This window comes from Thunnus thynnus, chromosome 13 (genome assembly GCF_963924715.1).
Source record: "Thunnus thynnus chromosome 13, fThuThy2.1, whole genome shotgun sequence".
NCBI lineage: Eukaryota > Metazoa > Chordata > Actinopteri > Scombriformes > Scombridae > Thunnus > Thunnus thynnus.
In genome coordinates this window covers 21900865-21925053 of record NC_089529.1, presented here as the reverse complement: position 1 = coordinate 21925053, position 24189 = coordinate 21900865, and the positions used below count along the sequence as shown (strand labels likewise).

At 38.8% G+C, this 24189-nt stretch overlaps 1 protein-coding gene across 5 annotated transcripts; it reads left to right on the top strand.

Annotated features, from left to right (window-relative positions):
* The first annotated feature begins 134 nt into the window (after positions 1 to 134).
* Positions 135 to 23396, top strand: macroh2a1 (macroH2A.1 histone). Of its 5 annotated transcripts, none has more exons than XM_067608622.1 (9): positions 139 to 306; positions 2483 to 2683; positions 3357 to 3463; positions 3685 to 3876; positions 4939 to 5046; positions 11188 to 11278; positions 13737 to 13826; positions 19061 to 19235; positions 21787 to 23396. In XM_067608622.1, exons 2-9 carry the CDS (start codon positions 2512 to 2514, stop codon positions 21950 to 21952), a joined length of 1101 nt encoding a protein of 366 aa, XP_067464723.1. In that variant the 5' UTR covers positions 139 to 306; positions 2483 to 2511; the 3' UTR covers positions 21953 to 23396. The 5 variants fall into 5 exon arrangements, with proteins under 5 accessions (XP_067464724.1, XP_067464723.1, XP_067464719.1 ...); XM_067608618.1 differs by lacking the exon at positions 11188 to 11278 and adding an exon at positions 9378 to 9477 and having other exon boundaries at positions 140 to 306; XM_067608621.1 differs by lacking the exons at positions 139 to 306; positions 11188 to 11278 and adding exons at positions 336 to 473; positions 9378 to 9477.
* The last annotated feature ends 793 nt before the right edge of the window (positions 23397 to 24189 follow it).

Below are 24189 nucleotides of genomic sequence, written 5' to 3'. Positions count from 1 at the left end.
TGCATAAACCTATATAGACCATAATCACAGCGTTATAACATCATACAAATGTATTATTTTGAACAACGCGCACAATGAAAAATATTGCGTACAAATCTCGCGAGAGTTTCGCAAATCTAGGGTAACCATCTAGACACGACCCAGCTTTAAGATTCAGCAGGTTTGCTCTCTGCTCTCCAGTAGTTGCTTTGCTCGGCGGGCAGCGCTGGCTCTCGCCGATATTTCCAGCACGCTGTGGATTGTGGGAGACGAGGACACTGCCCGAGCTTGTTACCGGAGACATTTTTTTCCGCCGTGCCCTGCTATGTAAGTACTCCACCTGGGTTTTCACACCGCCGTGCCGGGTCGGGTATGGTCGCTTCTTGTCGGCCGAGCCGCTCTCCGTTCACCGGGCTGAGTCGTTAACGTTGCCATTTCGTGTTTTTTCTGGCATTGGAGGCCGAGAGCGGAGACCGAGCCGCTGGAGCTGACAGGCAGGCGGGGAGGGGAGGGAAGGAGGAACGGGCAGCTGCTGCCGCTCTGCCGGGGTTATTTCAATCTGAAAGCTCGCTGACATAAACAGGAAAATGTCCTCAGGCCGTTTGTTTGTTTGTTAGGACAGTATGTAGATTGAAAAAAAAGATTAAAAAAAAAAAAAGATATCGGGCTCTTGACATGCAGAAATATGTCTTGTCAGTGGCCAGCAGGAATAAATGCCCAGTGTGGCGGTTAAACCCACCTGCACCTGGCCGGAGTGGAGAAATGTCGCAGATGTTGTAGGAAAAAAAAAAAGATCTGTTTCTGTTTTCTGCTGGTCAATAAGGTTATGTTTGATATGATTAAGCGTGTGAAATCCATGCATTTGACCAGGTTAAAGAAATAGCCTGGCCTATGGTAGGGGGCTAATTGATTACCAGTACAAACAGCTAATTGGTGTCTGCATCTGGCTCACTAACAGATGACATTAATTCACAATCATTTTTGACATGATGACATAATCTACAGGATTGACTTGAGATATTTTATATTGTTTTATAATATATGAGTTTAACCACCTAAATCATTACCATATGCATATTTACATATAATAATTGAACAGTCCCAGGATGTTAGGATTTTAATGTTAATATGTTAATAATAAAATATCTGTTTGCAGCACTGCTTTTATGATAATCCTTGTTTTCCTTCAGTTGATGTGACATTCAGGCTGCTCTTTGGCCTGAGGCTAATTGAAAGAAAACACATAGAAAGCCTGATGTGAATCTTTGGTAATTACTGCACCAACATGCTTAATGAATGAGAGTCATGAGGCTAAGCAGCATATTGTGTCCTAAATCACCTTGGGTTAGTCAGCGACAAAAACACTTTGTCTTATGTTTGACAAGGAGAGTTTCTTGTTTCTTGTGGCTCATTTCTTTCTGATATTTAATGGCCGTTACCAGAGGCGACGACAAGTCTTTATTCATGTGTTTCTAGAGAAATCACAGACTACAAAACCAGGAGACTGAACCCATTCACACTTTGATGCTCCAGTAAGAAAGTTATATTCAGTAAGTAGTTGCATTCAGGGCCAAATCTAAGCTGCACATTACCATGAGAGACATGAGCTGTCGTTCTTATGGATGCATTCAGGGGATTAATAGTCAATAAGTTTATGTGAACAAAGCATAACTTACTGAAAGTCTTAAAAGAGGGAGTTTCATATGGCAGCAACAAAAATATTTTTATTTATTATAAGGGGTTAGATGTGGACGTTGGAATGCATTTCCTGCTATAAAAGCTTTTGTGTATCAGTTTTAAGATGTCAAAATGTGTTAGATCTTCAGAACACTTTTTAAATATTTACAAGAATTGCATTTAGTTTGTTGTAACATTATTTAGAAAACAGATTGAATGCATTTGTGTCATACTGAGAAGAATGTTCCCTGTCAGTGTTTTCTCTCTGCAAAGACAGACATCACAAAAGTATAATTTTAGTATGTTTTTAAAGTGTCAGAATTTATGCTTTTAAATTATTCAGTGATTCCCAGCCAGTCCCAGGAACAGGAGTGATCAGTTCCCGTTAGGCCCAAATACACTGAAAGCATCTGACGCTCATGTTTTGCAGTACACCTATTGTTTTAAATGGCCGAATGCACAACAAAAGCGTTATGAGGCGCGACAAACTGCCTTGACGCCCCTACTCTGACCTTGTTTTGATTTTGGAGTGTCAAATGAGGCGCGTCATTTATTGCTTTCAGTGTGTTTGGGCCTTTAGTTTAACTGCTTTATTGGGAGACGGTTTATAGTGTCTTTACTCAAGAGGAGAATTTGATGTGTGCAAATAGGATGAATCTGCAGAATTTAAGTTTGGGAAGATTGGAGGGGGTCTTTTGCCTCCGTTTGAGATGAGTTTGTATTTACAAATGTTGTCTAATGTATTTATTTCACCTTTAAAATGAGAAGAAAGAAAATCAGTAATACTCAAATGTGTTAATGGATTATCGCTGATGTGTCCCTGCAGAGCCTGACACTGGTAGCGATCTCAGAACCATGTCGAGCCGAGGAGGAAAGAAGAAGTCGACTAAGACGTCCCGGTCCACCAAGGCCGGGGTCATCTTCCCTGTGGGGCGCATGCTGCGCTACATCAAGAGGGGCCTGCCAAAATACCGCATCGGGGTGGGAGCGCCCGTCTACCTGGCTGCTGTCCTTGAGTATCTCACTGGTGAGTTAATAACATACAGTATGTACATAATACACGTTGTTTTAGGCGTTTATTGCTCCAGGTAATACTGAATATTAATACTGCAGCTACAACTGCAGCATTCTGTGAGAGTGGATGTGAAGGAATCTGAGTGCAGTAGTCACTTTACTGTAATTTATTACTGTACTCTCAAGTGAAAGTTTTTTAAAATGTGTAATTGTTTTGGCACAAATGACTCTTTTATATTTATTGATATCAAAAAAGAAAGTAATGCAACCAAAGAGGCAACTGCTACATGTAGAAATTAGGAAGCTTTCCCACACAAACTTGCCGACATCAGCTTCAGCGTAGAGATATGACAGTTTGTGATTACTGATGAGGAGGCACTTTAAAGCTGTATATTCAGGGATTTCACAGTTCAGAAATCACCTAATCTCCTGGTATTTGCTAAAAAAAAAAAAAAAAAAGTTGATGGGTTACATTTGGAGGCATGCTTGCACTTTGAGTGTAGTTGTCGCCATTTTGTTCTGTTCTCGTGTATACTGATTAATTTTTACACTATACTAATTTTATAAAACATAACAACATTCGGTTCACCTAAGTGTTCAGAGACATGAACTGATTCTTCTATACTCCTCATGCTCTACGATGTTGATTGATGACCTCTCTTGATATTTTTTCTTTACATTTGTAGCGGAAATCCTGGAATTGGCAGGGAACGCAGCCAGAGACAATAAGAAGGGTCGCGTCACACCACGACACATCCTGCTGGCCATCGCCAACGATGAGGAGTTAAACCAGGTCAGCAGCTACTTGAAAATTGATATTATGTCACATTTATTTTCATATTTGATCCGCCACTTTTCATGCTTTACCCCATTTACAAAAAAAACGTGTGTGATTAATATCATTGTCAGTATTTTCTAACGCCCACCACACATTTTTAGATTGATTTCTTACCTTCCAGTCAGCACGGGACCATGTGAACTCCACATGTCTTTTACTTTGTCTTGCCGTCTCAGTTGCTGAAAGGTGTGACCATCGCAGCAGGTGGAGTCCTGCCTAACATCCATCCAGAGCTGCTGGCTAAGAAGAGAGGCGCAAAGGGCAAACTGGAAACACCCGTCTCACCCGCCCCAGAGAAGAAACCCAAGTCGGTCAAGAAAACAGCGGCTAACAAAATGAGTGGGAAAAAGGCAGGAGGGAAGGCTAAGGTATGGCATGATATTAGCAGGCCACGTAATTAATGCTGAACGAGGGTAAAGTTTCATTACTCAACACCTGTGATTAAATATTTATTTGGCTGCTTAAGAGCACCACTTAATGTTTTGGGATGCTGATTGTTATAAACATGTTCAAATTAAACAAAAAAAAAAAAGTTTATGAAGAAATACAGATTTTTTTTTTAAAAAGAAACATGTTTACAAAGCAATAACCTGAGCTGGATCTCTGAATTAAAGGGGTGAAAATGCCAAGCTTTGTCTTATAATTGAGCACAGTTTCATAAACACGTCAAACATGTCAAACATCACCAGTCATGTCTGGAGCAAGCTGTCAGATCTTGTTCATCTTCAGTCCTGTAGTTTGATTAGTTTGGATAACTGAGAGTCATTCAAACATGTGATTTTTTTGTATAAATAAGAACATGAGACCCAGGAGAGTAAAATGAGAAATAAATAGATAAATGTTGACGTCTTATTGCCAGCGTTTCTTCATACTTGGAAATCAGAATTTATCGAAATGAGATCTGGACTGATGCACATATTTAATTATTTCCTGATGTGTTTTTAACTGATTTTCAATTTTGACAAAGTGGGGACAGGTCCAAAAGTTATAGGTTAAATTTTAGGGACTACAATCAGATTTGTTTTATTTTTGGGGCAGGTTCGTCTGTTTGTATATGTATGTACACTAAATGGCTTAAACTAGTGCTGCAACTAAGTATTTTCATTATCGATTAATCTACCGATTATTTTCTCGATAATCGTTTGGTCTATAAAACGTCAACATCTTCAAATGTCTTGTTTTGGCCAACCAACAATACAAAACCTATTCAGTTTACCGTCATGTGCAGCAAAGAAAAGCATTAAAGTTTCACATTGGAGAGTCTGAAAACAGCAAACTTTTGGCATATTTGCTTAAAAAATTACTAAAAAGGGCGATGCTCTGCAGCTGATCCTGACCTCTGACCTCCCAATAGAGGGAGACAAGTGAAAAGAATATTGGGTATATTTAGCGTCACGTAGTATCAACATTGTGTACTCTGTCCTCAACAGAAACAGGGTGAGGTGAGCAAGGCGGCGTCGGCAGACAGCACCACAGAGGGATCTCCAGCCGACAGCTTCACCGTGCTCTCCACCAAGAGCCTTTTCCTGGGTCAGAAGGTCAGTTTTCTGTCAAATCACAGATACACGAACCCAAGATCAGTGCTCAGTATAAACAGTTTTCTTAGGAACTTTTTAATTATCCTCTTTATGTCCTTAAAGGCATACTACGCAGGATTTGTCAGTTGGTGTTTGTAAACACAACATTCAAAGTTGGCCCCTCCTCCCCGGCTCAGCGACACCAGAGCGAACAAGAGAGAGAAAGAGAGAGAACAGTGCTGGTCGAGCGAGCTAGAGAGTGAATGAAGAGAGGGAGCGGTGGTAGCGAGAACAAAGCAGTAAATCAGATAAATGAAACATAATTTTCTGATTGTGCCACGTTGTCGGATTTTGAGTGAATGCAGCCAAAGCGCAGCTTCATCGCGTCCGCTTTGTCCTCTCTGCTCTGCGTGTGTGTAGCTCAGCCCTGCCCTCGGCCAAACAGACACAGACCTGTTCTCTTTATACATCCATGACACAGACAGAGAGCAGTGGAGAGAGGACAGAGACAGTGATGTAACCTGGTCGCGACGCTACGAGTCCCGACCTCACACTCTGCATGCTGTTAATGGCTGGGGGATAAACACCCACCGCCCAAACGTTGACAGCCAGAAACATCCCAAACACAGCAAAATGATAAGAAAATACAGGTAGAGGGCAGGGTGTCTGTAGATAAATACACTGTCAAACACTTCTAGTGGTTCATAAGTGATGATTGAGAGGAATTATTTTTGTATGCGTCCATACATTGTTTTGTAGAAAAATCCTGCATAGTATACCTTTTTAAGAATTTTGCTGATAAGACACAAACTAAAAATTATTCTATTTTGATTTAAGATTACAAACTGTTAGATGTAGAGCTCCATAATATACTCACCTGTTTCTTATTCAGTCTTTTATTTATACTTCCTCCTTGTAATTGAACCAGATTTGAGAGGTGATATCAATCGAAGATGATGTGATAATGTTTTCTTCATTAATCATCTGGTCTGTCTCATAGAAGGACGGCTGTTTGTGATATTTTGCTCATTAATTGCTGCACCTTCCTAACAATAGACCTCATATTAGGGCTTATAGTGCTGCACAACAGAGTAGTGACACTGAGCTTGAACTATAATAGTAGCAATCATGAATGCTGTGTTAACTGTGTGTCTATCTCAGATCTGTAAACCATAGCCCCCCCCTCGCCCACCCCTCACTTTAATCCTTTTTAACCTTATTATAGAGCTGAAACATGGAAGTAAATTTGTCTGAAAGTTCCATCTAAGCCCTATCAAAGTTTTTTTTTTTTAATGTTGAAGTTTCAAGATCATAAGATCAGCAAGATCAGAAGCTTTTAAAAATAGATTTGAGTATGAAAGAGATAAAAAAAGGCAGGGGAACGACACTGTGTGTAAGAGAATGAATTACTCAAGAATGATGCAAGAAGTGTCATTGATCCCTCTTCTTGATTTTAAAGAGTGATAATAAATGTTAATAATTACTGATTTATTATGATTTTTGCTAGAAATATGACAAGAAATATGCACGCTCAGTTTGGGCAATAAACTGGACATGTTTAAAGCACTCTCACTGTTGTATGACATAAGAATAAAACCCTCTATTTACCCTCTTGAAATGCAAAAAGTCATATCTCCTGTGGCTAAAAACAAATAAGGGAATTTACTTCTTGTTTCAGCTCAGGTGTGACTTTGGCACTGCATGCTTTGGTCTACCATACATACGCTGATACTAATATACAGCTGATATATTAACAGTAACAGATGTACAGTAGTAGCACACACATTTAATTGTTTAACTGCGTGTGTCATTTGTCTGCTGTCTTAGTGTTTTAGCAACTATGGCAGGATACTGCTGCCACCATGACTAAAAAAATTGCTCAGTTTCTGAATATCACGAGAAAACTTTCTTGTAATAACGAGAGCACCTTTTTGATACTTTACTTGTTATAACAAGATGTTTTTTTTCTCATTATAAGAGGAAAAACAACTCATCATAAGCAAATTATGATATTATTAGTCAAAACTATATCTGGACTTGTATCATGTTATGAATAATGACAGACAGGTAGAAACAGGATGTTACTGTAATATTCCAGAGGAGATAATTACTGTGTGGCCACATTTCATTCACTGTTAATGAAGAACTGCTAAAATTCACAGACTGACACAAGAACTGCAAAGCGCTGTTTTAACTGCCTTTCACTTTCTGGTTGTGGATCATCCATGTAAATGACTTGCCTATGCAAATGCGTGTTACCATGGTTGCATATATATATATATATATACTGCTTATACAAATCACTTCCTTGGCGGTTCATGTCCAGAAGGTGGATTGATAGTAGTCCAGATTTAATTCTAAAAAACTAATATCTGTTATTAAAAAATCCTGTGGTTGGTCTGTTTGTCACAGTAAAAAACATTATTATAACAAATTTTGTAATATAAAATTTATCATTATTATACAAAAACTGTGCACATATATTTTTTTGTCATGGTGACAGCAAAAACCCTGCTGTAAGTAACACCTGTAGTGTTTAAAAATATATTATTATTTCATTAATTTGTGAATTGCTCAGGCTAAAATATGAGTCGAAACACATTCTGTCCGGTTATGATAGTGTTGACTTATTTCTACATGTATTGCATTGATTTGAAATTCAACTCGAACTAATTGAATTGAATTGAACGAGTAGGAGCAGCATTTGTCTGCTGTCATATACTCTCTTTATTAGTAAAATGGCTCCGTACACGACTGTGTGCTGACCACAGATTGCAGCAGCTGTTGAAATCAGAAGAAGGTAATTAATCAAATGAACACAGTTAGCCTCCCACTGATTAAGGTAATGAACCCACAAATAGAAAAGCTAGTCTGTTTCTGTTTTTATAGACTTAATTATTGTAGCTGCACATTTCCTGCCTGAGCATTTCCTTCAGTGTTTTATTCAGTCTCAGTCTCACACACTGTTCTGTCGTCACTGCTTTCTCTGTCACTGCTTTTTTTGGGGGGGGATGATCTGGGCCTTTATTATCCTTTAGAGGTGAAATTAGGTGTTTGTATAATAGATGACTTGTGAATCTTAATCTCTGAGGTACTAACATGGAGTCTGTCCATTGGAGATTCTTAGCATTTAAAAGGATACCTTGACATTTTGACTTCAATTTTACACTGTTTTCACTTTGCTAAGTCACAGACTGTTAGTAGCTGTTTGCACTCGTCCTTCAGTTTTCTGCCCCTAAAACTATGAGACACACGTAGTCATACATCAATGAAATTTGGACCTAAAAACCAAATTCACAGCAAGCAGTATAAATGTCTTGAAATGTTTTTTTTCATAGCGCAACATAAATAGTAAGACAACCGACTGACTACATGGGAACAATAACACTAAAGGGACTTTGCAAGATACAGTATGCAGGAGGTAGACAAAATAATAAACACTTAATGATTGTTATAATTACAAACACAGCTTCTGAATTGGGTCACTTGAATTTGCATACCTTTTTAGCAGCACTACTTTCACCTTGTGGCCACTGTCTGTCTCGTTGATGTTGCGTGCCCGTGTTTCGCAGGTGAGGTCAGGCTGTGTTCCTTGACATATTGATAATTAATCAGCGGCGATTAATCGTTTCAGTCATTTTTAATGCAGAAATTCCCAACAGTTCTCTGGTTCCAACTTCATAAATGTGAGACTTTGCTGTTTTTCTTCAACAGTCAGTTGAGTATCTTCAATTTCTGGACTGTTGGTTGGACAAAATAAGCAAATTGAAGGCATCACCACAGGCCAGAGGAAATTGTGGTCGACCAAAACATTAATCGAGGAAATAATCTGCAGATAAATCAATAATGAAAATAATTGTTAGTTGCGGCCCTACAGCTGAAGTTTGAGCAGAGATCATTTGGCCTCCTTGCTCCTCTGTTTTTCTTAAAACTTGCACAACAAGGTGCTGACCCTGAGATGCATTTCATTGCTGATAAATGCTAAAATCTTGCTCAAACCTGATGTTAGTCATCTTTGTAGCAGAATAGCGGTGTTGTAATTGTTACTGAGTATTTTTTCATAAGGAAATTATTTTCTCTACTTCTTGTGTACCCTGTACTCAAGCTCTCAAGCTGTTACTCATTAAACAAACATACAGTACATGTAGTGTCCATTGACTTAGAGCAGATATGTTGAATGTATCGTTTCCCCAATCATCAAAAAGTGAAGGTATCCCTTTAAGCTGCGGTGTGAATCTGATTTTAATGGCTTTGCTTCCTCCCCTCTTCCTTCTTGCCCTCCCCCCCTCCTCTGCATGCCTCCTCTTCGCTTCCCCCCCCTCCACCCCTCGCCTCCTCCTCCTCCTCCGCAGCTCAACCTTATCCACAGTGAGGTCAGTAACTTGGCTGGCTTTGACGTGGAGGGGGTCATCAACCCCACCAATGCTGAACTTGAACTTAAAGATGATCTAGGTGAGCTCCCCCTCCCACCTTCTCAGGTCCCAGTCGGGTTTTGAGATTCTTAAAATCCTTGAATGTTCAACGGCTTGATAAGTTCTCCTAAAATAAATCCTCAGTGAATCAGAACTTTAAGATTAAAGCTTCAGGCTGGTTGACTGGATAGAAGAAACCGTCTTCCACCAGATCTGTTCAATTCACACTGCGGGTAACTTGGTTGTTGTCTTGCTTGGCTTAACTGGCTTAACTGTGGCTCATTATTTTATAAGTTGCCTTTTTTTTTTAAGAAATCAGAAATGTATCTGTTAATTTTGATTATTAAAAAGCAGTTCAAGATCTGATTATAAAAAATCCAGGTAACCAGTTATCGTTTAATTTTTGTACACTTAAAGGGAATCTAGTGCATAATCAGCAGGTCAATGCTGTTTTCTCTGCATTTTTCTTTACACTTTCTATTACTATATTATTACATTTTCCTCTTAAAGCAGGGAATACATATTTTAGAGTAATGGAGATATGAAATGGTTGAAAATCAATATAAAAAGTCTGCTCCTTATAGTTGGTGAAAATTTATTCTAGGTTTAATACAGCTACACAACTTTTAATGGGCAAATGATGTTTTTGGCTGCTTTGATATTGGCCTTAAATGAAAGCTCAGTCAAATTACTTAAAGATAGCAGTCGACCCCTGTGAAAGATGCAGCCATTCCCCAAGTACTGTTATTTACTCGTTTATTGCTGCAGTGTTTTTTTTTTGTTTTTTTTAAAAAGATTCTTTGAACAGCTGTAACTAACTTCTCATTTTTGCGTGTGCTTATTGAAATGCTGGTAAATGCAGCAGATGTGCTTGGTAATGATTTGAGACCAGTCAGCTCTGCAGGAAATAAAACACCTTGTTGATGGTGTTGCTCGCAGTGTGAATACATGATGAGGGTTTTCACTTTGATCCTCTGTGACCTCGAGTAACATGCAGATCAATAGAACATCATAAATAAAATACAATTCCCATAAGCAATAAATGCATTTCTGTGGAGACATTCAATGATTTTTTTTTTATATCAAAGCCCCTCAGAGCAGTGATCCCGCTCGCTCTTCCTATCGTGTAGATGTGTGAAAGTTCATTCCAGGTTATCTTCCTTTCAGGTGGCTGACAGACATTTTGTTATGCTTAATAATCACTGTAATCCTAGGAGAAAAAAAAAACTATCGGACTGAAATAAAGCAACAATTAACAGAAGAAAAACTGACATGAAACTCTGTTAGCCTGACTGTTAGGTGGCTCGCCTGGAGTGTGATCATTAAATTCTTGACTCATCTTAATGAGGCAAGAAATTAGGACGACACAATTAGTCAGAGAACTGATTTTTAAAAAAAAAAAAAAAAAAGAATTTGAATATTTTAAAATACACTCTTCCATTCAGACTTGTTTATTGGGTGATTTATTGTAGTTCACTGTTGTTTCTTAAAGTAAATCTGACTAAATGTGCAGCCCTGCTTCCTAATTACATTATGTGACCCACCGTGTTTTCAGTTGGCTCCTTGTTTCCTGTGATGTCATCAGCCAATAAGGAGCGCGCTCACTTCTTTCTCTTCTCTTCCTGTTCTTCTCTTTCATCCTTTTTTTCTCTCTACTTCCTTGTCCCATCTTGTTACTCCTGATCACTCTGTGTTTTTACCACCATGTTTTTTTGCCTGTTTGTTTGTTTGTTGTCGTTGTCATCTGTAGTTGCAAGTTGTCCAAGCCGACATTTCCATCGTGGAGAGCGACGCTGTCGTTCACCCGACCAACACCTCCCTCTATACAGGTGGTGAAGTAGGTAAAGGAACCATTGATGCCACCGAGACCACGACTGCCTGTCTGCTCTCTCTCTGCATATTCCAGATAGTCTGCACTGCAGTCTGTGGACAAACATCACAGCAGCATCACAATTTATATCCTGCAGTGTTTATTTAGCCGGCGTTCTTCTGCATACAGCATACAGACCCGCACTAAAGAAGAACTTCTAACCCAGAACCCAACATCTCCCTTTTTATAGTATTTATGTAATTTGGTGAAACACTGACTGAAAGACCCACACTGTATCATGAGTGAAAATGAACTTGCAGAGGCTTGAATTGAGCAATCAGGGACTGTTTTGAAAAATTAAAAAAAAAAACGTTTATTTATGCAATGGTGTGCGTGTGGGAAACCGCAGTTTCCAGGATTTGAAAGTCAGCTGCCAAAGAGTGTTGCATTCACACGCTATGTTTTCAATTATCCTAACCCAGAAGACAAACTAAATGTGGACACTGTGAAGAGGATAATTTGAATCTGGTAGTTTACTAAAAACAGGATGAAACCTTTCAAATCTGAACTGAAACCGGCTCAACAGAGGTGCCGTCGCACATAAACGCAGGGTCGTCCTGTGAAAGGCTCGACTTTTCCCACAATGCACTGTCATCCCACAGCAGCCATGTTGCCATTCGATGCAAAAATATATCTCTGGAAGATTATGTTGTAACGAGAACACCACATTTCTACTAATGATGGTTTCTGTTTTATCTTTCTAGGGTTGTAACATCATGTCACACAGTATTATAAATCACCGTGCTGTGTTTTGGTGTCTGATAAAAGTTCAAACTCATGAATCTTACTCAAACTGGCCCCCTCCTGGATCAAATTAAATTGTCTCCTGAAGCACCATGCTCTCACCATCACAGCACCTTGGGTTGTTTTAACGCAGCGTCGTATTCGGTCCGAACGCCTGATAACTCGGTGATCTGTACCCAACTTTCCTAATATTGAGTAGACCAGAGTAAATGTTCACTGTCTCATGAATCTTTAAAATCTCTGCAAGTTTATTTTCACAATTTACAGCCATGAGAAGAACTCCAGCCTGCAAATCACACAAAATGTGTAAAGCAGGGATATATGGATGGCCCACGTGTTGCTGTTTTCCCCCCACTGACGATGCACGAGTGCTTCACCTTGTAGAGCTCCAATACTTCAATGTATAACCATCAGTAGTTATGACATATCCAAATGCTGTTAGTCATGTAAGAGATGCAGTGTTACCAGAAATGTGAGCAGTCGAGTGCATCATGTAAAGCCTACACGACTATATATCTCTGTTGGTGTAATCGTGAAACCATGCTGCTGCTGCTGCTGCTGCTGCTTGTATTTTATGTTCCACTTGACTGAAAACGCAGGCTGTCTGGGACTCGCTTCATTTCCTGTAACCTCCATCCCCTCGACTGTGCTGTCAGTTCAGTTTCTGATTGAAACATTTATTTCCTGAAGCCTCAAATTCAAAATCCTGATGTTGAATTAATGAATGAGGGAATGTTTAACTAGTAACCGTCCTTTATCTGCTTGCTTTTATTGGCTGTTTTTAAATTATTTTATTTTAAAACTTGTCTTAAAAAGGCTGACATTAACCATATGGTGTCCTTCTCTCCTGCCTGTTTTAATGATATCGCAGCCAGAACATTCATATCTCTGGCTCTGGTGGACTTGAATCACCTCCCTTCTCTCTGTTGTCCTTTTGTGGCTTCTCTCCTTTTAGCTCGGACTAAAACTGAAAGAGTGTGATCGATGTGGATTTACTTCCTTTAGCTGTTAAAATAAATAGGAAAAAAAACAGCTTCCCTGATGCCCTCGTGAATTCTGGATGTGTGTTCTTCTTCTTCTTCTTCAGAGTTGAACTTGAATAACTCTCTGGACTGTTTTACCTGACATGTTTGTGCAAACAAGATCAACAAAGCTTTTACATTTTCATCTGGAACACACTTTTTTTTATAAAAATAAAAAAAAAATAAACACTTGTTCAGTGTTTAATTTGAGGGTGAAAGAAAATACCTTCAGTCTTCTGCAAATAAGCCAGTATGTGAAGACAGAGGGAAGTAATTAGGGACTGGGACTTTAATAGATTAGTTTAACTGACTCAGAATGAGTCATGTGGAAAATAGCAGCCTTTGAATCTTTGCACTTCATTTGTGAAACTTTTCCTGAGTCTTACAAATAAAGTAACAGAGCTTCAGTGAGCTGCACGTGAGCTTAGAGATTCAGAGAGAGGCCAGGTGAAATGATTGACAGCATTGTTCTCAGCCTGCTTACCTGTCTGTTTACCTGTCTCCATGTCTGCCTGCTTGCCTGTCCGTCTATCTGTCTGTCTGTCTGTCTGCATGACCATCACCTCTTCTCTTTCCTGCTGTCTGTCTATCTGATTGTCCTTCTGTCTGCTTGTCTGCGATACATGAGGATGTGATCACCACAGTCCTGTCTTCTACTCACAGGCTCTGCTCTGGAAAAGAAGGGAGGGAAGGAGTTCACTGAAGCGCTGCAGGAGCTGAGGAAGAAAAACGGCCCTCTGGAGGTGGCTGGCGGTAAGTGTTCAGTGCAAAAGCGGTCTAGATTTGGGAATCAGTACCTGCTACTTACCCTGTATATACAGAAACTCAGACCATCTTATCAGCACAGTTTCTATTTTGTGCCTGAGTGTTTGGTCAGCGACATTCAAGGACTCTTATTTCATCTCTTGCATGTACCTTTGATCTTTGTTGAGTTCCTGCTGTCTGTCACAGATTCATAGTAGGTTAAGATTTTAATTACCTTTTGTTATTATGAATTTGCGCCTCTCTTTTTGTTGCGAAACTGCTCAAAATATGATTTATTTATTGTAAACTGAAGTTCAGTATCATTCTAAGGAGACAACCTCTGCTGTGCAGTTGTGCTCAGGCAGTGTTTTGTCTGTTTTTATATTTTAGCCTGACAGAATTTCCACTTCTTGAGCGAGAATTATATAGAATACAAATAGTTATTAGATATTAAAGCATTTTATTTGGTAGCCAAATATGCAGCATGTTGTGGTATTTCCTCATCTTTCATCCTGTACGGTAAAGCCAGTGGGGAGCCATCAGGGCCCTCTAGGCTCTCACAGAGGGCCTAAGATGAATCAAAATGTACTTGTAAAAAACATTTCTTCTCATTTTATTTTATTTATTTTATAATATATTCTCAAAGTCATTTACCATTACAATCTATATGTTTCTAAGCCAAAATTAACCTTCCTAACACCACTAAAAATGGTCTTAATTGGAAAAATCAAGCACAGACAGGAAAATAAATCCCTGTTTCCCACCCAATCAGGATCTTATAGTTTTGCTAGTTACTAGGTAGAAAATATGTCAAGGACCTCTGTGATTGGTGGTCCCACTGTAAATTTGACATTAAAACTAACCAATCAGATTGCATCTCTAAGAGGGAGGGTTTGTTTATCCATAAAATGGTGACAACAACTAGAAGGCGGACGCTGACGTTTCAGCGGCTATTTTAAACTGAGGAAAGTAGAGATGTTTATGAATTGGTGCTAATGTTAGCTTGTTGATAATACTGTTTTCACTGCTGAATGTGAATAAAAATTACAACTTGTGAAGCACTGAAGAGATTTGGACATTATTTATGGATTTAGCTGACTGGTGAAGTTTTGGAGTTTTAGTGCTTGTGAACTTCAAACATTTCTGCGTTAACATGAAATGACTGTTGAAATCTGGGGTGACGACAAGACAAAGCAGCAGGTCCAGAGCTGATGTTAAATACTAATTTGAGTTGAAATTTTACCTTGACTCTTGTTTTTAAAACACTACTTTTCCTTCTGTTTTAAATCCAAAACAGGAAGAGAAATTCTTCTTCAACCTGCTTGACTTTTCTGCATCTGGTACTTTTCCTGCTGCAGTTAAAAACATTCGACATGAACCTCAGTTTACCACAAAGTGAAACAAAAAAGTGATGATGTCTGTTAACACTCTGCTTTATATTTTAGAGATGCAACGGTTAGTCCATTGACAGAAAATCAACCACAGATTATTTTGATAATCAGTTAATCATTTTAATCACTTTTTTTAAGGAAAAACTCAAATATTTGCCGTTTGCAGCTTCTAAAATGCATTTTTCACTATTTTCTGACATTTTAGAGACAAAACAATTAATTGATTAATCGATAATGAAAATACCAGTAGTTATAGTTGCAGTATGGTGTTTGTTCTTCTGATCTCTGTTTTTTTTCTTTTTTCTCACCGCCTCGGCTTTGGGTTTGGAACAACTGAGGGTGACACTGAAGTTTCACAATCTAACTTTCAATGTCGCCATTGAAGGCTTTGTGAAGTGCATATTGATCCACTTGAGCACCACCCAGCTCCTATGACAGTGATGTCATTGTGTCCTGCAAATCTCTCTTCACACACACACACACATACACACACCAAGAAAAACAGGGCTGGGTCCTCTTGGCTTCCACATTCAGAAAATGATGTCAGGGCACGGCAGTAAAGATCGGTCCTTTGGATATGAACACACACACGTTTCACACACTCAGACTCATTAATTGTTCCCTTAAAGACTAAATGTCGTCAGAGCTTCCTTTATTATTGAAGTGCCGCAGAGTTTAGAAGTTTTGATGTCAGATGCTCTAAATGCTGTATGCCACAAATTCACTTTTTATAGAAACAGTGACTACTTGGATATTTTTTGTCATGAAATGATCAAAGGACTTTAGTATTGGCACGTAATATCTGTCCTTGGCGACTTCAGTCTTAAACTAAAGACATCCGTCTTCAGAGAGCCATATTGTTTGAACCCTTACAGATTATTTTATCTTTCAGTCCATTTGTCTCCCTCTTTCTGCCGTCTCTTATTCTTTCTCCATCTGTCTCTCTCATTATCCATCACTAACACTCACTTTTTCAAGCACTCTCCACCTTCGCCACTTCTCTCTCTCTCACATTCAGCCAAGTTAGCTCAGCATCCTAATCCCGGTCTGTGTGGAGCTCATAAATAGATTACCAGGTGACTGAACAGCGAGCCAGCAGAGCCTGTCAGGGATTCTGGGAATCTGGATCAGCCAAACGGTCATCCTGAACAGATCTGGTTCACGAACATCCGTCAAACAAGTTCTTTAGGATGTTTAAAATGTATGTTTTTAAGTATTTGTTCATCTGGATTTAGCGAGTAAATATAGCAATTTCAAGGCCGGGCAGGTACCAGAGTTACTCACAGTCATTCCAACAGAAGTTTAATTCATTTTGTTTAATAGTCCAAAGTTTTTTTTCTTTATGATGAATGGTTCATTCATAATTCATCTCCTGTATAGATGGCAAGTAAACATTTATGAAAAGTGTTAGATGACAAATGGGAGCTCAGTAAGTTTCTATGTTTACTAGTTATGAACTAACCGTAATCTTTAGAAAGGTAGATGATAACTTGTTAAAAGTGGCATAGAAAAATTAATTTGTGTGTTTTTACATAATAGTTGATGATATAGTGAGTACTTGCAGGTTGTGCTAGTGGTTTTTGGTCCTGGTTAAAAAAAAGATATAAAGTTCTATACGCCGTGCTTCTCATTCAGACACGGCTAATATAATAATAACTTCCTTCGTTTTGTTCAGGTTCTTCTCATTCCATTGAATGTCAGCACTGTCTGCCGCTGGTTTACAAACTGGTCAGTGGCACTAATTTGTGTCTAAGAGTCTGCCAAAGTTGAACTCTGTGAAATCTCAGAGCATTTTTACTTCACTACGAATCCACTGACTGCAGTGATTCCATTTAGGGATTTGGCTTTTAGAAACGGTAGCGTGACCAAGTCCTAACCTGCCTGCCAATATTTATTTTGTTGTTGCTTCGTAAGCAAAGTTATTCAGGAGTTTGACAACTAAATAAATTTTCACATATTTGTGTTTAGGAGTAGAACTGCAACGATTACTCGAGTGCCTGATTTAATAAGCTAATAATTGTTTTAGTAATTTTTTTAGACAAAAACCCAGAAATTTGCTGGCTTTTCTTTTCATGCATGATATTAAACTGAATATCTTTGAGTTTTGGACTGTTGATCAGAAAAAACAAGACATTTGAAGACGTCACCTTTGACTCTGGGAAATTATAACAGGAACTTTATTACTATTCCCTGAAAACAAAAGTTTCGACAGGTTAATTGCTAATTAAAATAACTGTTAGTTGCAGAAATAAATATAAAAAAGATAACAAATAAGTGTATTGATCTTTATCATATTTGTTGCCACAATCAAAAACTAGTTGGTAGTAGTATGGTAGTAGCTTTGACTACATGTGGTAGTAGTATAAATGCAAACCTGACCTAGCCGACTGGAAAAAAAGGAGACAAAGCCTAAACACAAACAATTTCAGAATCACTACATTATGGATTCACATGTGCTTCCAGTACAGCCACTGTGTTTTCTCTGCAGTGAAGTAGTATTGAACAATTTCCATCTATCAAAGGAGTATGACAAAGGGCCACTCAAGAAAGTATTAAGTCTTTTGTCTTAGTGTCATTTATTGACTTTTAAGAAAAGTATAAAGTAAAGCCTGGCAGATTTTTTCCAGAAAAAAAAAAAAACATTTGCACGCAGGAAGTAATGTGATTCATATGTCTGGCAGCCACATTAGCGTTGATTTTAGTGTTTTGGGTTGGATAAAAGAATTTGGTCGTTAGCATGTAATTGACAGAAAAGAGGGCCACCTACAGAAGCTCAAGCACATCAACAGAAAATCTACATAAATCTGGCAGTTCTGTCTACATACTGTAGTTTGATTGACAGGTAATCTCCAGATGTGCAATACACAAACACCACCGCACACTGTTCTACCTTCCCAAACCATAAAACAAGTTGAACTTTAGCCGTAATCATCATCATCATCATCATCCACAGACTTTTCCCCACGAGCGGATCACACATGCAGTGTGATTGGCTCTCGCTCTGCTGTGTGAAGTTCCTCCATCTCTGTGTGCCATCTGGAAATGAGCTCGTCCTCAGCTTTGACTCCAGTCCAGTCACACGCTCGCTGCGGGCTAATAAACTCTGACTGGAGGCTTTCTCACTTCACAGCATCAGGGGCTTTGGCTGAGTTACACTGTCTACAGCTGCTGGTTTGATGGAAGACTAAACTAAACATTTAAACTCCAGAGAACAGACTCTTTTTCTTGTCTTCTTTTCTCTTGTCTTCTCCGTTTCTGTTCTTCTCTTCCCCGTTCTTCCTCTCCTCCTTTTCTCTCCTCCTCTCTATTTGTCTGGTGAAGTGATTTATCCAGCCCACCAGGTCAAACCCTTTTAAGCTCTCTGAGATTTGCCACACACTTTTTTCCACAAAGCAAAGTATTCTTTTAGCATCTCCGGCCTCCAAACTCAACTTTTGGGGTTTGACTTCTGACAAAACAGGTTAATAGGACTGATTTTGACTGTAGACGGTGGATGTGATATGCAGAAATCAGGCAAGTAGCAGCACGCTAGAGGTGAACAAGTTCACTCACCGATAGATATAATCAGATATCAGATATATGTTATGGTACTGATTTCACAAAATAAAGCAGGCGGCATCTGTGGGTGACTGCAGGCATTAACTTTCATTTTGTTTCATTATGTTTTCAGTGTTGTAAACATTTAAACATTTATTCAACAGCATTATATTTGCAGGGATTTGGGGAAGTGAACCACATGTCTTCACTGTTTCCTTTTCTGCTCTCCTCTCTCCTCTACTGTCTCAATCTTTATTTCCTTTTCTCTCATCACCTCACTAACCATTCGTCCTCCTCTTCTCTTCCATCCTTCAGCTGTGTTGACTGGCGGCTTTGGTCTGCCCGCTAAGTACGTCATCCACTGTAACAGTCCAGGCTGGGGCTCCGACAAGTGTGAGGAGTTGCTGGACAAGACAGTGAAGAACTGCCTGGCTCTTGCTGATGAGAAGAAACTCAAGTCTGTGGCGTTTCCCTCTATTGGTAGCGGAAGGTAGGAACACACACACACACACACACACACACACACAGGAAGAAAGAAACACACCTGACATATTAGGCATCATGTAATCATTAGTTTCAAGTATTTTCATATTTACCTTCGACTGATTAATACTCATGTTCAGCTTTTTTGCTGAAGAGTAAAAGTCACTTTTCGGATGCTTGTTAGAATCAGAAACAGGTTTATTGCCAAGAAGGTTTGCACATGTAAGGAATTTGCCTCGGTGATGTGGTCAAAATATATGCAAAATTAAGTAATTTCAAATATAAAGAGGAAATTTACAATAAAAAAATATGTAAAATATATTCAAATTGAGAAGAGCTGCTAAAGGTTTAAATTTTAAATTGAAGAGATTGAAATAAAAATGTACAAAATATTGACCGTGTGATGAACAAGACGCTGTTAGAAATCTTTAGGGCATTTTCACTTTGGCAGTTTAGTCCATAGCTGGAAGTGGTTGGTCTAAAAATGCAGTAACATGAACACTTTTTGCAAACCAGACTGCAGACTACAGAAACCGTACCTGAGTTCCCCCAAACAAGGTGATTTAAGATTAGTCTGTGTGCAGTAGGAGCGTAATCCATACTCCGACTGGAAGAAAAGTCTTTGTCAAGGAAATTATTCAAAAACTCTCTTCTTGAGGATCCAGAATTTCTTGTGAAGAACCAGACAAGAAGTCTGTGCAAAAGGTTGCTCCAAATGTGTACACATGGAGAGGGCAGAGAGGATCTCTCCGTGGCATTTTGTTCTCCAGTACTTTATACCTTGTTACAAACAAGACATCTCAGCAGGTCGTCACCTCTGTGTCTGGGGCTCAGAGACCTGGAGGTATCGAAATTTAAGAGGTTGAACAAAAAAAGAAGAAATACTATAGAATACAAAAAGTTTTTCTTCATTGAAGTGACAAAGTTGAAATAAAGAGAAAAAGTTCAAAACAAAGGAAATCTTAGAAGTAAATCCTCCACGTCTTCTCACATGTCATCGTAACATTATGAGTGGCATTCTTGCATTGTCAGCAATAAAAAAAAGTTTGCGTTATGTGTCTCTGCCTGCACGTACATCACTCTCCATTTTTCCATGCAAGTCAAAACGGGAGTTGGCATGGTTTCCAGGCAACAGTGTTAAACACCTCCACTTTGATCAAGACACATTTACACAAACACACTGTCGACTGAAACAACTGTGTGAAAGCATCGAGGTTAGAGCAGTGGTTCCCAAACTTTTTGGCTTGTAACTTTAAGGCAAAGCGTTATTTACTCGTGTACCCTTGTCACAGGTTTAATACTGTTTTTCCAAGATTTGCAGCAGTTCAAACAAAGAATGATGTTTCCCCATAGTTTTTGGGAGGCCTGAGGTGATAAAACTCTCCAAGATTTCACAATAAAAAAGCAAAGATTAGAGAAAAGTCTAAAAAAAATGAAGGGAAATTAAACTAAAAATGTGTTAAGCAGAAATTCTTTGTTTTATGTCTTATTTCCTCATCTTATGAGCCCTCAGATTCATCTTGCGAATGCGTCTGGAGCCTCAGGTTGGGAAACACAGACTCAAATGAATGAACCCAGTGTGAACGTGGCTTTAGAGTTTTCACACTCATGAAAAACAGGAAAAGTCATGATCCTGGGTGAAATGTGTAAAGAAGAAATGGAGTGACTGGATTCTCGTGCTATCATGAAGTCTCACATTTAACTTCCTAAAAAAAAATGCTGTATACCACATTTCCCTTAAATAAAAGATGGGAGTCAATCAAAAGCCGGGTCTCTGATAATGGCCGGGTGTGAACAAATAAAGACCGACCCAAAAACAGGCTGGGAAAAAAACAAGGGTGGATAAACTCCTGGTGCCTGTTTATATATAATGTGCAGGCCAGTTAAGCATAAATAGTAGTTACCTGGATGTAACTCCAGTTCTATGAGTACATGTGTAGCCCTCGACTGTCAGAGAGAGGGGGGGAGGAGGGGGGGGTGGGGGCGGAGGAGACACGATTTCATTTAAATACAGGGAGAATGGCGCATATTTTAATGATAATGATGGCAGTGACACTACATGAGCATGGGTAACCAGGGTAACTTGGCTAAGCCAGTGAGCATACATTAATGGGAACTCAAGTGCTGCAATTATTGTTCGGAGTAAATGGATTACCGGTTATATAATAACAAAAATTTAACAGAGCAAATGGGAGCAGAAAACAAGGAGGCTGTGTACTAAAATATGAGAAAACATACTTCTCAAACATTAGAAATAAAGGCCTCTCTCTATTATAAGCCTGTTTCCAATAAAGGCCTGATACCCTCTGCAGTTAAATAAGCGGTAAATAAAGGCCCCGGCCACTATTTGAGGAAATATGATATACAAAATAATCCAAGTTAACCCAGATGGATCCTCAAATTTAAACTAGTATACAGTAAATAACCAAGCATATACTGTAAGCTATTGCTGACCTTTAACAGCATGCAGTCACAGTCCAGGTCAAGTAAATAAAAAGTGACAAGTCTCTCCAGCGTTGGACCACATTTCACTAAGTGTGTGTGTACTTTCCTGTCAGAAACGGTTTCCCGAAGCAGACGGCGGCCCAGCTCATCCTCAAGGCCATCTCCACCTACTTCGTGGCCACCATGTCTTCCACCATCAAGACCGTCTACTTCGTGCTGTTCGACAGTGAGAGCATCGGGATCTACGTGCAGGAAATGGCAAAGCTGGAGACGAGCTAAAAGAGTCGGGAGTATTTACCTCCTTACCCCTTTTCCCCAACCATTTTTTTTTTCCTGCAAGGAAATAGGAAGGTGTTTACTAGTGATTTGTTAAAAAAATGAAGAGAAGAAGAAAAAGAAGAATCTTTCTTAAGGCCGGGAACTTGATTTTGCATTATGTTTGTATTTTTCCTATATTGTTTTTAATTTCTTATTTACTTGTCACCTCTGGCGTTTAAATGTAGAAGTACACTGTTCATTCTGCGGTCTTTTAATACAAACAGTGCCACGCAAAACAGATTCAACAGAGTGAGAAGACTCACTTTAAGATTTAATTTTCATGATATATATAAAAGATGTTATGAGAGATAGCTACTCCTCAATTACAAGGCTTCCAGAGAAGTCCGATGAATACGGGTTAATGCATGTAATGGCAGTAAAAGGCAGTAAAAATAGCTATTCTCTTCCTTTTGATCTCAGTAACACAAGACACTTAATTGAGTGTATTTTTGGTATAATTCTGCGTTTTGGAACATCTCTGTTGTTAATAGTACTGTATAATGAAAAGGTAAAGCATAAAGAAGAGTTCAGTTTGCTCTATTTTGGTCTTCTGGAGACTAATATAACAGAGTAGTGTTTTTGTTTTTGTGTTGTGTGTTACATTTGTTTCCTTTGTGTCCTGCAGAGACCTTGAATTTCCAAAAGTACTCGATCAATTGAAAGGAGGGGAAAAAAGTTATGAATGCCCGTATATAAGTACTCATGCTGATACTAGCATTAAGAAACAGTTTACACTGTAAACTGAATGTTTGTTGGTTGTTATTTACAGGAAAGTAAATCAATTTATGACATAAAAATGTATAATTGGTGTTTTTTGCAGGGCACTAATAGTTTATATTGTGTGTTTCTATCAGTGTTTATATAGATGGAGTATTTGTGAAAAGTTATAGTAAAATATTGGACTGTAACAGAGATTTTTATTTTCTATTTTAATTTTCACACTGATTCTAAAATGGCACAGTTGATTTGGGAAGAAGAAAAAAAAAAAGAAAAATGTAAGAGATTGTTCTTTTGTGTGTTTTGTCTTTGTTAAGCCATAAAACAGATGTACTCGTTTTTGCTGGAAGTGGAGGCTCTTTGCTGCTGCTTTGGTTTGCTCTTTCATTCAGCCGCCACTAGATGGCTCCCTATTATCAAGAATTGGACTTTTTTTTTTTTTTTTTTCATCTCAGCCATTTTCTGTGCAGCAGCAGGCCTCTTCACACAGACGCTGGTCTATTTGAGTTGGATTTGAATTGGGACTGACGGACGTATACGAGGAACCTGACTGCTCTGCTGCATTTGGACTTTTCAGCAACCTAACTTTCTTATGAAAAAAAAAAAGAAAATTTCTAAAGAATTGCTATAATTGATGATTCTACAAAAAGTCTGTACACACTCCGGTAATAAAATACCTTTAAAAACATCATTTTGTTCCTCTTGATATTATGAGATCATTCCATGTTTCATGGAGACCTTTAGGATGCTGCCAGGAACTGTGGGTCTCCATGTAATTAAAAAAAAAGTGCACGTGTGAAGTTTAATTGTGGGAGAAAACTTCATTGTCCCCTTAGGAAACAAGTGTGTAATAATAAATCCATCTCAACTGTAGTAAAGTGAGCATAATTTGAAGTGTTGCAGAACAAATGGCAGAAGCATGACATGCTACATTTATTTGATTTGACTGAGAGCCACATTCAAAGCCTGCAGGATCCGCAGCTCAACAAGCATGTGTGTGTTTCTGTACTGTACTTGCGAGGGCCAAATGGTCTCACAGCGAGAAAAGAGGGGAAATGTCAGTGTGAGGACATTCTGATGAGCTGTCATTTCTGGTAAATTTTAGGGTCACAGGTTTAAGGAAAGGAGCATGAAGCAGAGCGGCTTAAATGTCATTTGGGATGAGTATGCTGTTATTGCTCAACTTTTACATCCTCATTAATAACATTTTATGATTTTGACCATTTTTTGGCCTGTAAGCCTGTTTTTCATAAAACCTCCACACACCTGATCCCAACATAAGACACAGTTGATCAACTTGTGTCATTATTAGAGCAGAAAAACAAATGAAGCAAGAAAAAACTGAAATTTCTTCACCCATCTAACACTCTGAAAGTCAGCAGAGTGGTGATTGAAGCAACAAAAAATTCAATGTGTTGGAACAAAATTCTGGCATTAGAGCTTTGTCAGCAGTGGTTTTCACTGTTATGCTATACTTCACT

Coding starts and splice junctions, on each gene's coding strand:
- macroh2a1 (XM_067608618.1), top strand. CDS start 2,512: ATGTCGAGCCGAGGAGGAAAGAAGAAGTCGACTAAGACGTCCCGGTCC. Junction 9,478..13,736: donor TGAACTTAAAGATGATCTAG/GTGAGCTCCCCC, acceptor TTCTACTCACAG/GCTCTGCTCTGGAAAAGAAG. Junction 13,827..19,060: donor CCCTCTGGAGGTGGCTGGCG/GTAAGTGTTCAG, acceptor TCCATCCTTCAG/CTGTGTTGACTGGCGGCTTT.